General features: G+C 43.9%; 1 protein-coding gene across 18 annotated transcripts in view; it reads right to left on the bottom strand.

Annotated features, from left to right (window-relative positions):
- Positions 1-14,355, bottom strand: part of LRRC7 (leucine rich repeat containing 7) — a 169,537-nt gene that overhangs the window by 78,195 nt on the left and 76,987 nt on the right. For 17 of the 18 annotated variants that reach the window (XM_072343217.1, XM_072343232.1, XM_072343219.1 and 14 more), the window contains exons 2-3: positions 12,787-12,858; positions 5,523-5,718 (exon numbers count right to left, since the gene is read on the bottom strand). In XM_072343217.1, the coding sequence (XP_072199318.1) occupies position 5,523 (1 nt within the window). In that variant the 5' untranslated portion in view covers positions 5,524-5,718; positions 12,787-12,858. Of the gene's footprint in view, positions 1-5,522; positions 5,719-11,469; positions 11,589-12,786; positions 12,859-14,355 lie in introns of those variants that run through there. The other variant, XM_072343218.1, reaches the window with a different exon arrangement.

Raw genomic sequence — 14,355 nt, 5'->3', positions numbered from 1 at the left:
CGGGCACCCCTGTGGGCACATCTCCACTCCTAAGGCTTCGTCCATAACTTTGAGAAGAAACAGCTCAGTGAAAACAAAAACGTTTGGCTTTTTGTAGCTTATCCTGGAGTCTGTTCCCCCTCAAAACTGTTTTTTGCTTCACCTTATGGAAAACTGCAGTTTCGCTCTGTTTGTTTTTAGACCAGAACCAACAGAACTTCAATAATTGTGCGTTGATAGCAAATGCTGAAAATCAATAATTATGCTTTTAATTGCCAGAAATTACAATCAGCTTGATGGCCCATGGCACCGATCTCTATGGAGGAGAGAACCCAGCAAACAAAGATGAGATCTAGCCGGCCTTAGAAAACATGCTTTCTTGAATCTGGCCCATTTCCATTTAAGCTTAGATCTTTGGTGTGCTTCAGCTTTAATCTGAAGCAAAGCTTTAGTTGAAAGATGATCTGGGATGAAATTTAGTATGAGCTATGCTTTATTTCTTGCCTTGTGGAATAATACGTTTTGCTGCCCGTATGAAGGCCAGAACTGCAATCCAAAGGAACAGCATAGAAAACATGATTTACCTGCTAAATACATTAACTAAACAAATGACTATTCAAATATGAGCTGTATAACTTTCATTAAGTCTGGCTTTCTTCCTCATAGAGGAAAGGGATCGCACAGAATACCCAATTACTTCTCAGCAGTTTACATCCCAATCCGTCTGCATTATTCGTGACATATTAATCTGCTTAGCAGGAGCTTACTGCAGGAAAACGGCACGCATTTTGCTGAGCTGGCAGAATGAAAGTTCCAGAGATAATAACCTGCAACTGCAAACTGCAGTTAGAGAAAAAAGTTCTAATTAACGGGGACAGCTGTGGCTCACACTGAAAGCTGATCTCAGAGCCCGCACACAGGGCTGCTGGGCAGGGGCCTCTGCTCCTCCCTCAGCACATGGAGGTACCGCCACGTGCCAGCAGATACTGCTGACATCCAAGACAGGCTACGATGATTTTCTATATGTCGTAACATCTGTTTGTAGCGTATTTCCAAGTTCTACCAGCTTTCTCCACCACTGAATCTCCACCTTCTGTCCCTTACATTGCCGCTGCCCAGGAATGCTCCAGCATTTCCTTGTATTCTCACCAGGTTTGGTCTCACCCACAGCCTGTGACCTGGAGGACACAAATCACAGCTGAGCTCTGCACCACCATGAAACCTGCTTTTGCAACACCATGAAACCTGCTTTTTGCATCACCAGCCATGCTTTTGCCACCTACAGCCCATGCAATGCTGGCTTGGTCCCCACCATGCTCACCTTGTACAGGCGGCGTTTGGACTTCACCTCACCATCACTCAGTCTGCCTCCTTCCCTTTCCAGGTTCTGTTCTTTCTTCTAGAAACACGCTCTGTATTTTACATTAACAATTCCCCAGGCTTGTCCAGATCTTCGCCTTTCTGAGCCTTCTACTCCTCCAGCAGCAGTAAGGTCTCCCCTGCCCTGTTCTCCCCTTCTGATCTCAGTGTGCTTCTTGACACCCTCTTTCTCAGAAGTCCCCCTTCACCCTACTAATCTCAAGCACAGATCTGACCTCTGAACCCATCCTGGCCTGCACCTCCAGCTTCCCCTCCCAGTGTCCCACATGTCTCTATAAGCTTTACCCTACGATGCATAACCACCATTGCAACAATCACACTTCCTTTACTGCACGGTTATTCTCTTTTCTAGGAGTTCCTACTTCAATACTCAAATTCCCCAACTTAATTGCACAAACAAACTGGCTCCCCAGCACCATTCTAGCACTGCTCATTGCAACTGAAAGCTCCCCCTTCCTTAAGCTCTTCTCTCTGCACATCTTAAATTTCACCACGAAGAAAACAAAACAAACCTTTCATTGCCTATCAGTTCAAGTCCCATCCTTCTACCCTCCCTTGCAGTTGCAGATTCAGATTTTCTTGATTGCTCCCCATTTCCCTCCCCATACCCACTAATGCTGCACATCTGAGCTGTAATATGCTTGCGTGTATGTTCACAAATCGGATTACCAAGACTCAAAAGCTGCTGGACCAAAATGACAGCACAAATGAAATCTTAACGTAATTCTCACAAGTACCCAGGAAAATGGGTGACTTGAGTGTGAGAATACAATGTGTCATCCCCACAGACGTTCATCTCTGTCAATACCTCGCAGCCTACAAATACCAGCTACATCTCCTCTGGTTTCCAATGCACGTAGCTGCCACAGTTCTCTCCCGTGTATTTTTAGGCAGAATCAAGTAATTAAATCTGTGCTGTGCCCTCTCCCCTCAACACCAATTAGTCCCAGCACTACCCCAGAGCTGTGACGTAGTGAACAAAAATACCCTCAATTAAACACCTCCAGAACTCTGGGCGGTCTCTTGGACCACCTTCATAGTTTACAACACATTCATACTCAAAAAAAGCTGCTTGTTGCAGGAAGGATTGCACTACTTAACAACAGAGCTGTGGCTCCTCCAGGAGGGCTCACAGAAGTGTCTGCACAGAGCACCCTGCCCAGCCACACTCATCAGAACCTCACCTGGTTCAAATCCCGGGGCAAAAAGGAGACAGAAGTGGGGATCCTAAAGGAAGGTGTAACAAGAAGCACAGCAGGAAAAGAGCTGCAGGACAATGCAAAAAAGGTACAGGGCTCCTGGAAGGCATTAGTTAAGCCATGGCAAACATGCATACTATTTACTGATATTTCACAGGTTACTGAGCAGACAAAGAATGCTGAAGAAAGGCCACCACAAGTAGCTGGAATTAATCATTCCCTGTCAGTGTTTACTTCCTATTTGCTTTCACTTCCCCACAGAAGATGGTGGGTGGCAGATCCTCCCTTCCAACACACCAGGTTTTTACACTTAAATGCGTGTTGCAGATTTTTCCACTCATTGTTTAAGTACTTTGCAGCTCTCAGCTGCCCCACCATCCAGAGCCAAGTTCAGAGAAGCCCGCCAGCCACTCCAAACTCATCTCTCCTGTTATGTGGAGGGGGACTCATCCCCTGTAATGACCCTCAGCACAACAGAATCCCTCTCAGCTTAAAGCAGTCCCTCTTGAAATGCTGCCAGCAATACTCAGGTTCCTACTTTAGTCATCAGATCACCTGGAAATTCTGGTAGACCACGCAGCTGGGGTAAGGAGCAGTCCATAAAGAGCAATCGGGCACTGGGGTCACCATCACTGGGAGTGTTCCAGAGCCATGGGGACATGGCACTGAAGGATGTGGGCAGTGGGCATGGGGGTGGGCTTAGAGGTCTTTTCCAACCTCGATGGCTCTATGGTTCTGTGATTCTACGTTTAGGGTTATGCTGGAAAACAAAGAGATCTGTTTTGTTCCATCCTCCTGTAGTACAACCACTACACTCACTTCAGGCAGTAGGGCAGGCTGTGCTGTGAAAGGTTCCTGTGTAACCACAATAACGCTGTAAAACCAAACTGGAATATTCAGAGGCAGCTACAGGCTGTTAGCTTACATCCTATTCATTCAATCCCCAGCCTGTGTCTATTCTCTCTGCTCTTCCAACAGATGAGTCAACAGCGCTCAGCCATTTTTTGGTAATTTCTTCACAGAATGCCATCGCAGCCACTGCTGAATTAGAGATCCTTGCAAAGCCCACACGCTAGCACTATGCCAGGAGGCACGCCTGCTGGCACAACAAAGCTGCCATCTTGCCCCATCTTCAGCCAGGAGGAAGCCAGGCTCAGGAGCAATCAAGTCCCCCAGGCTCCCCTCCTGGGCAATGCCAGAGGGGACCCACCTTTGTGTGCAATGTATTTCACCCCAATGCGTGGGAATAACAACCCAGGCTGTTCAAAGCAGGGTACTGGGATAACCCTGCATTCCTAAGGGCTTCCATCAGCAGAGGGCTCTAGAACTACACTTGTTTAGGTACCGTTTTCCCTCCCATGATTAATCTGTCCCAGTTTTTTTTAGTCAATTAACATGCTGTTCTTATGCTACAAATGTTCTCTAAAAAAAAATTCTCACAGCTGAGCTGTCAAACTCTGAAATTCAGTACATTGGAATGTCAGGTTTTTACAAACTCCAGGACTTTGTTAAAGTATAATCAGGACTTTAATGCCCAATTACGCAATCTTAGCAACAACGATCCAAAGAGAATTTTATTGCTTTCACTGTAAACTGGGATCATCAACCAGAACTGTGCCAAATTGTTCCACTCAAAGACACACGGGCTTGATCCTTAATGGAAGGATTTATCAGATTTCATCTGAAATTGCATGTATGAATGTACCAACACTGCAAGATCCAAGTATCCGGGCACCTTCTATCCACTCAGCAACAGCAGGAGTCTGTTTTTCGCTTAGCATTTCCCACTATTTTGTCTGGTCGTAGCTCAGCTGCTAACTGCTCACTTACAAAACACAGGGTCCTCCCTGCCTCAGCTATGTTAGGTTAGCAGATGATCTCTGAGGACTAAGATACCCCCCCTGAGCAAGCACAAGGAATACTGGAAGTCCAAAGACATTTCTCACAGCCTGAAACAGGAGTTAAACCATGAACGAAGCGCTAAGCAAAATGCTGGCATCCACCCCCCTTCCAAAGTAAGCCTTAGCTGTATAAGAACAGCTATAGCCTCATGGCAGTAATTTATAAACAGACATAGAGTTCCCACTGTACAGTTTGCTCCGGTGACAGTAAGTCTAGAAAGGAGCAGAAACATGACCTACAGGTAAAGCATTGTAAGATAAAGAGAAGCAAAACATGGAATTTGTCATCCCCAATTGAATTAGCAACGCTAAGGTATTTTAATAGGCATGTCTCCAACTACCAAAATCATTCGGACAACCACAACCCGTGACAAGAAGTCCTCTGAAGCAGGTACTATGCTAATGCCAATCAAAACCAAAACGGTGTTCCCAGACCAGGCTGAACAACAGCTAAGCCATAAAGTTCATACCACTACTTGTAGGACTGTTAACGCACACACTCCTTTCCCACTTCCAGTCCCCATGTGGCTTACCTTCATGTGACTCACAGAAAGCAGCAGAAAGGGCTGCTGTGTGGACATGGATGCCCACATAGAAGAAATAACTCTACAAAGCATACACTGAACAGCACGTATCACAGACCTCAGTGCTGGCTGATCACCAACCAGCACCACACATACAGGAAAGAAACTGGAGATTATGCATTCACTAATTTACTAGATCCACTCTTTAACTCAGAGATGATTCTGCTAGGATCAATCAAGTACATTTTTTGTTGAGTCCCATAATGCCAAAATAAAAAATATTCATCGCCTCCACAGCCTAAAAAAGGGCAAAACCCCAAACCCACCTTCTTGAGACTTGGATTAAAAGAAACAAAGCAATTTTCATAATGGTCTGGGTATCTCCTTATATCTGTTGACTGGTATGTAAAGTTACCATCTAACTACTGCCACAAGATGTAGGGGAACACCAGAGTTGTTATTGCTTGTGGATTGAGTGACTATGCCCGTGAAGAACAGCATTTAAACATGATTGCTGTAAGGTCTTTCAATATACTCACTGTTTTCCAACTGTCAGCTGTACTGGGTACGACAGTTTCACACAGTGTTGTCATGCAAGAGAGGGACTTGCAGAAAACTCTTCTGCAGCAGACATCGCACAAGCCAGCAAAAAGCACCGAGGAGCACTTCCCAGGCTTCAGCTTCAGCGCCAGCTTCTCAGCCTCCCCAGAGGTTCACCAGCGTGATGGCATGTATCTGCAGACAGAAACCATGGAACAAGAGTATAACTCTGCTCAGATGGACAGGTGCTTGTTGCAAGAAGTACACTGAGCTGAAAAACGAGGACAGACACAAAGATGGTTGCAAGATCCAGATAGTGCCCATTATTTTAATGCAGGAGAAAGTAAGAGAATTTGGAGTAGGACACGAGTGCCTGGACACTCATGAACAATCAGCAGCAGTCAAGATGATTAGAGAGAAGACATGCAGGAACAGCTAATGGCAGTAGGGAACAGGAACAAAAGGTGAGCATGTGGCTGAGGGAAAGGACTGAATCAACACAGAAGAAAGAGCAAACTGTAAACTGCAAAGGGAAGCAATGATAGTTTATCTGACAAACCACAGCACTTTGATCTCAAAGCAAGTGCCACAGACCTTGCTGTCTCTATAGAGGTGAGTACAGTTTTGCTGGGTCAAGTGACATATGGATCAGGACTGCCCACAGTACAGTACTGTAAGTGTCACTGAACCGCATCAGAAACTGAACATGAACATCTGAATCTCAGCCTGAATGATGGGGAAAAAAAAACATTTGGAACAGCTTGGAATGTATCCCATTTCTCCCTCCCACCAAGGAAAACAGATGGTTCCGAAAGATGAACAACATCCCAACAGTCCATGCTACTGTTCCTGAAGAATAAAAACAGAGAGGCATTGGAGCCTAGGATGGGAAGGAGCGTCGCTGGCGCTCCACGACACCCCACTCTGGGTTAAAACATCTTTAATTTCTCACCCAGACTCCTCTATCCAATCTGCAGTCAACAGGTTTCTTCCTCCTGGTGAGTCCAAAACATCCTCCAAGAACTGAACTTGGTCTAAAATTCAGACAACTGCTAATAACTGGTTTAAAATCACCTGGAAGCTGTTTAAACCAACTCTCTCCTTTGCCAAAATGCTCTCTGTAGGTATGAACTTGGTAGAATAGATACAGGACGTGCAGAAGAAGCACCAGAAACTTAAAGACATTGAAAACATTCACCCTTGTGGAATCTCTTTCTGATATCTGTCTACCTAAGGTATAAATTAAATATTCTAAAACACCATTATTTAAATAGAATTTGCCTTTTGCCTTAATAAAAGCATAAATACAGCTAGAAAAAGTTTTGCCTGAAATGGCTTCTCTACCACCAAAACAAAGTCATATATACCATGGGTCTTTGAGCATCCTGGCCTAGCAGGAGGGGTCCCTGCCTAAAGCAGGGAGTTGGCACAGTCAGTGATGTTCTCTTCATGAAGTTACCCCACCTTTCCTGAACGTATTCAGACGTACCTTCTGCTCCGTTCTCAGCAAAACCACTTATGTTATGTTCACCAGAGGAGAGATGTTTGGATGAAAGCTGCTAAGTTAGCCCTATTGAAATAAAACTGAAAAACTCTCTGAACCTTCTAATTCAAGTCCTGCTCCTTTCTGCTCAAAGTAATCTCTAACACATTTAGCCTATCAAGTCAGACATGGAGCACTAATTAGTCCTCTTTCCAGGTTGAAGCAATGATAAACTTCAACAAGTCTTTCTCTTATTATCTCTCTCATATACTGACCACATCCAGATCTCAGCATTCAGTGTATCAAAGCACCAGTGCCAATTAAGTCCCTCATGTTACTTTAAATTGGCACGCGCAGATGAAAGAGCAAGTATAACTGTGTTCACTAAATTCTACCAAAGAGACATTTCTGTTTATACACCTGGGCTGATTTCTTTAACATATAAAATATTTGAAGGTCTTTTCTTAGCTAGAGATATCTATAAAACTAGCAGAAGTGACAGGAGAGCGTTTGCACCCATGACTTCAATTTGTGATAAAAATGGAGACAAGGAAACGGCATTCCTCACTCTGCATCCCAATGTTCAAACGCTGCAGAAAGTGACGTACCTGCCCTGCACTTCTGGGGGACACTCTGAGCTACCCACAAATGGAGACAGTCAAGAACTGTGGAGCTTCATCCCTGCCCCAAAAGGGATGCAACCTCATTGCATGGCGCAAGCAAAGAGACAAACCCAAATGACAGGGCTGGAGACAAGGTATCCCATGGGTACATCTCCTTCCATTAGCTGAAATCTACAGCCCAGTAGGTACCCGTCCACATCCTGGTGTCAGTCAAACAGTATGGGAGGTTTATAAATAACCAGAAAAGCCCCATGTGATTTACAATTTACTGTATAACTGAAAGGGATTTTGTGGAAAAAAAAACGTTACGAGAACAGTGTTATAACTAAACATGTAGATAATATTCTGTGTACCAATGGGTGACATCACCTCAATGAAGGCTGGGGAACATCCACCCTGAAGGGAGATCTCCTGTGCATGTCAGTGTCATGGTCTGCAGAGCTTGGAAGCTTCTGAGGGCCAGTTTGGAAGGTGCTGAACTCACTATTTGTGAACATTAATTTCTAACACACCAAATTACAACCAGGTGGTTTCATTTTGTCACTTTCTATGATAGAATAAAAGGCGTTACTGAGCAGACAAAGAGCCTGTCTTCTGGACCTAGAAGCTGATTACCATGGGTGTCAGTCTGATGGAGAAGGAAGCTCGTGCTGCTTCAGAGCAAGTTGTTGCTCAAAATTTCCTCAAGTTACTTTTTTTTCCTGACAGGGAATTTTCCTACAAAGAAGCCTCAGCTTACAGACACATCTGAAAATCAAAAGCTTGTCCATAGATCTTCTGAAATACAGTATAATGTGCCATAGCTCCCAGACCTCTCACAAAGAGAACAACCCCCAATACTGGGAGCCAGGAGTCAGACTCCGTGATCCCCTGATCCTCGTGGGCCCCTTCCAACTTGGGAAACTCCACAGTTTTAACTGTTCTCTACACACTGACAGCAGCTACATTTGAACCCGCAGTGCTGGGACCTTCTGAGCCTCTTGCATTTGTTCCCAAGTGGCTCATCTACATGCCAAGTGCACGTGTTCTGAGTGGAGCTGATCCTAGAAGGAAGGCACCATTCTGGCACCAAGTGACACTGAAGTTGACGATGTTAAACAAAGATAAGAGAGGAGGCAAACAGAGGATGTTCACTTCCTCCTCTTCTCCACTCCCAAAACATTCCATCAGTCAATAAAACATTTAAATCAGCCAAACTCCTCCGCCTAAGTGTACAGCATTGCCCTTTCCAAACAGAAATGTCAGACTCCGCAGTGACTAAAGATGACTCAGATCAAAATCTCAGCTCTTAACGCTCAGACGAAATCAAGGTTCGAATTTTGCACGTAAACAATTCCCTTCAGAAGTACATAAACATACTTCTGTACTTTTAAATCATGGGTGTCCAACCTGTTGCCTTACCTGGGCCATGTTAAATCAAGTGGAATTGTCTTGGGTTGCACACTAAAATAATGCTGTTAGCATGTAGAAACGACACACAGATTCCCAGTGTAAGGACACACAGGAACTCTCTCGTCTTCAAAGCACAAGTGACAAGTTGTACAAAATCCGAGCATTTCTTCCGTAAGGAAAAGAGAAGAATCAAAGACAAAGCTGCACACTGCTGATTTCTGGTTAAACACAATTGCTCTTTCACTCTTCTGATAGAACCAAAAGTAAGTCTGAAACTGATAATTCCAGCACTGCTGTTATGAATGTTGGGCACGTTACAGAAAACATTCAAATATCTGCATTCCTGTACAGAGACAAAAGTAATGCACACAACACTGCGCTCAAAAAGCTCAGAGGTAGCATTAATTAACAGCTCAGATGCCATTAAGCTTCATGACAGTCAGCACACAGAACATTAGATTTATCCCCATTTCAAACTTCTTGTTCAAGTTCTTGGAAGGCATTGTATGAGGTCAGTGTTGCAAAACGAATTTCCAGAGTTCCAACTTCAGAACCAAACCTTTGTGTAAAAAGGCCTTTAGTACATTCCATGTGACTTCCTGCTGCATCACTATGGCATGTCTTATCATTACCAGCCATGTAGAAAAAATGAAATACTCAGTGAACTAATTAGAGGAGCAGCTGTTTTCAACACCCATGTGTTAGACTGTGATAACATTTCTAGATGACTGAAAATAGCTGCTCCTCGACACACTCACAAGGTGTCCAATATTTCCTGATCCCAACCGCTGAGATGTTTCATAGTAACACAAACAGAAGAAATTTGGATCAAGAAAATGAGGCCAATTGTATCGATTTGTGCTGGATTGAAGTTGAAATAAAATGAAACAAAGACAATATTTTGACTTTTGTATATACAAACATCCATATGTTGTGTCAAATCATCTCAAATGACACCAAACGCTATTTTTGAACTTTTAGCGACAAGTAATTGAAACAGAAATTAAAGCATCTCAAAGCTTTGTTTAAATCAAGTTCCGGCATTTGGTGAATCGCGGAGGTGAAATGCTCGCACTTCAGAATTAGCTCCTCAGCTGCAGGTTCTGACAGCTCCAGGAATTCTCCTCTATCACATCTAACCCTGCTCTCCCGGTGAGGAGGGACAGAAGCACCGCTAATGGCCAGCAGCTCCAGTGGGTCTGATTAATTCCCTTTCACATGGTAGAAACACTCACTAAAGCTTCAGGAGATGGAGTTTGGGCCCATTGACCTAAAGGCAGGGCACTGACATCACTTATGCTTTTCCAGAAAGGCATATGAGTATTTTTAAACAGTCCTGACTGACAGCCTTTATAATCCTGAGTACCTGCACGTTCATTTCTGGGATGACAAACCCTTCTCCTAGCAAGACTCTCCCACATCTCCACAGCAGCAAAAATAAAGTAGCTGGAATCTACCTGATCTCCTTAGCAGGACTGAGAAATTCAGCACAACACAGCCAGGGATGAGGCCTTGAGTAAAGCTCTTCCTGCTTTACTTATTACTGCATCGTGAGGATGAACACCACAAATGGTTTGGTGATAATGGCACATTTGCTATGGATTTCCCAACAGTGCCCAGGCTGCTAGCAGTGCTAAAAACATGCCTCCTCATTACACATTTCTTTCTTGTGCATTTTTAGCCAAGGAAAATTAAATTCATCGCCAAACTGAAAGGAGGAAAAAGCTGACAGGCATTGGAACCAGTGAACAGCCATGGCTGGAGGGACCTCTGGGCCAAAGCCCTGCCAAGACCATGCCCTGCTGTTGGAGTAACTCCAACAATGAAACTTTAAAGCCTAGAGCCTCACAGTGAAAGAGCTTCCTTATGCTCAGGTGAGATTTCATTTGTTTCCATCAGTGTCTACACAATAAAAATGACTGAGCTCCCAGCTGGTCTAAATTGACACTGCTACATTTATTTATTGCAAATTTAGCTCTCCTTAGATAATGGCTCCACAATTTAACACCAGAAAGTTAACCAGTAGAAGCAAACAAAAATACATCCTCAGTAAAGTTTATACTAATCAAGTAGCATTATCAAAGCTGAGTAAGAGCACAGCTTTATTGAAGACCTCAGTTCCCATCCCACATAATTACAGTACAAGAGACTGTAGCAGGGAACCCCACGGCCCAGGGATGGGCTCTTTGTAGCCTTTTGGAGCTTGCAGTGTAACTTTTCCCATTTGTCTTTTCCAAGTTTTAAATGAGTTAATTGAAGTCAATCAAGATGTATTTGGTAACCATGCAAAAAGTAAACACAGATATACAGTTAAACGGTGAATAAACTGTAACATGATGAAAAGCACAGCAATGGCAGCACAGTAGCAAAGCCCTAAGTTGCAGCAAGTGAGAGCTTGCTCAAACGCAGCAGCTATGGACACAGAAACAAAAGATAGGATCCACTTACCCTTGGAAGGCCTCAGGTATGCAGGGATCTCCAGTGAGATGCCGTCACCTCCACTGCCAACCCTTAAATGAGGGCTGGGAAGGGGTAGATCCTGGCTCCAGCCCTTCCAGACATTCAGGTGCCCTGCATTGCATTGCATTGCATTGCTTTACATTGCACACACCTGAGCTCCCCTGGGTTGGCCCTGCCTTCCCACCAGGTGCTCCATCACTGCTTCAAGCCCTGACTTAGCATTTCTGCTACATATACTATTGCAGTTTGGCTTTGTTTTCAATTATAACACATACACAGTACATAACACATACTTCCAACAAACTGTGCACATCATATAATTTGTACCAAAGCTCCTACAAGCCAGAGCAGCTTGGCAGATGTTCTGATACCACAATGCCATTTGGATAAAGCACGGCTCTGTAGAGCCCTTCGTCCTGCCACAGAGCAGAGTATTTGTTTGGAGCAGCTTTGAACTCTATGCATACAATCACTGTTTTCACTGCTCCAGTCCTAGCAGTGTATTGATCACATTTTAGAAGGAAGAAGCAATATTAACAAAAAAGCTACTCTTACCAGAAAGAGGCAACAGAATCTATGGAGAGATTGCTCCAATAGTGCTGCCTGTTGCTCACTCTTCCTTTTTTGCTTATTCACTTCTGTTTGAGTGCCTGCCTTGCAAACAATCTCTTTTCCTTCTGCTCAAAATGCCATTAACAACAAAAATACAGCAACCCCTTCAGAAGCACCAATATTGTTATCGTTGTTTGAATAGATCTGAATTTTAACTAACTGCAACATAACCTTTTCAAGTAGATTTACAGCTTATTAAATGAGACAAAACCTTCAATTCCAAGCTGGAAACTATTCATTGATAAGATTCCACTGACACTCTGAAGCTGCTGCAGCACATTCCTGACTGTAAGACTCCTGGATTTCTGTCTCTGAAGGGAGCACACCCCAATATCCCAGCCCTCAGAGGATGATTGCAGTGGAGCGGGGACCTGCCCTCAGCTGCACTCGTGTACATCTGTACCAGCACCATTTGTTTCAGCAGATTTCAGCTGAAATAACTAAAAAGCAACGCTTGTTTTAAAATGAATCGGGGAGTGTTAAAGAACTTGCAATTTAGCTCCCTCCACACTATATTGTCAGTTAATCCATTCAAATGATTCTGCTTCCCCTTTTTGTTCAGGCATTGGGATGAAAATCTAGTGACTGCTGCTTGGCACCCTTTCAGAATCAGTCCATGCATGTGCATCCATTAAACAGCTCCAATTACAAGAACATTCATATTTATTGAGTAGAAACTGAGCATCCACTTACTAGTCACTCGTCGCTGCAGGCTTCTAGGTGGTGACCATTTTGATTCACAACAGTTTCTCATGTAGCGGGTTCCTTAAACAGGAAAAGAAAGAAACTTTAATTAAGTCTGGTCAAAGAGGGCCCAGTTTCAAGCAAGTAGGTCAGCACTTCCTTTGAGAACATTGCTTTGAATGAAGTCATTACAGCAGTGCTTATGCTCCAAGCTGCCTATCTTTTAATTTACACTTTCTACACTTAACGTAAGCCCAGCCTAACCAGTTAATTTCCAAATGCATGAAGTGAAATGAAAGTGACTGAGAAACGAAAGGAAGAAGGGCAAAGTCACGCCTCCAAACTGGGAGCTTCCAGCTGCCCATCAGCTCACACAGCCACAGCTCTTTGACGAAAGGTCGATCATCTCGTGAAATCAGACTTATCTCTACACAAGGCCTGCTCTGACATCTTGAAACTTACCATGGATCACAACGAATAGGAGTTATTACAAAGATATTTGACGCTGAAAGATAAACCGTACTGACATCCTTCTAGTAATGCAATAGAATAGTAAAATAACAAAAACCTGCTATAAACAAATGGGCCAATTAGATAACTTAGAATGAAACCACCCGAGTGAGTGAAGGGACCATGAGACATTCTGCACCTCGTGCAAAGTTCTTCAGAATTCCCTTTCAGGAACTCCAAACAGACTTTTCATCACTGTTTGATGTCAGTGCCAGCAGAATACAAAACAACTGCCAAACTTTGTGCCCCCCTTCCTCACTCAGCGCTGGGAGCAGATATGAAAGAAGCTGGTCAGAAGCTCAAGGCAAAAAAACAAACCTCTCTTAACCCAGGTCCCACCTTGAGCTCAGTAGAGTTTGGAAAAGCCCTCCAAGCTCCCCATGGCTGAGCCCAGCCCATGCCCACCGACCACATCCCTCAGTGCCACTTCCATACTTTTCTGATGCTGAAGAAAGAGGAAAGAAACACAGCCATGATGCTCATCTGAGTGATGGGCAAGAACTAAGAACTGGGCTGTAACAGTTGTGAAGGAGGAACTGCACATTCATCATACAAACATGTTCTTACAAGACAGTTGTTTTCCAAGTTATAAAAGTGTTTTAATAAACTAAAGAAGATCCAACTGAAACTTTTTAGAATGGAATATCGAAGTAACTTGTCATTTGAAGGTCCTATATCCTCTAACAAGCTCAAAGGTAAACGTCTGGGTTATATCAGAATGAAACGGCTCAACTGACCATTTCTCAAACAGTGATTCTGGAAGAAATTCTACAGCCTTTGTTCCAAAGAAAATTTCCTCTGGAACTGAATTTCCCCCCATTTGCCCAACTGCAATTTCCAGGCAAGCAAACCTCTGGGAAGGAGGCAGCCTGAGGCAGGCTGTGGCTCTAGCACGGCTCCCCAGAGAGCTGCAGGGTGCTCAGCTCCCTGCTTGGAGAAAGAGGAGGTGTCCTAAGCAGCCACAAACCAAGTCCCAACAACCTGATACTGTAAGTACAGATGGAAATTAGAGAAAAATACAGAAATCTCCCTATGAAATGGAGCTACTCGGTAAATAATGAAGCCTGT

The sequence above is a fragment of the Excalfactoria chinensis genome, chromosome 8 (assembly GCF_039878825.1).
Source record: "Excalfactoria chinensis isolate bCotChi1 chromosome 8, bCotChi1.hap2, whole genome shotgun sequence".
NCBI lineage: Eukaryota > Metazoa > Chordata > Aves > Galliformes > Phasianidae > Excalfactoria > Excalfactoria chinensis.
Note: the sequence above shows the minus strand (reverse complement) of the source record. Positions and strands in the feature narration are given on the sequence as shown.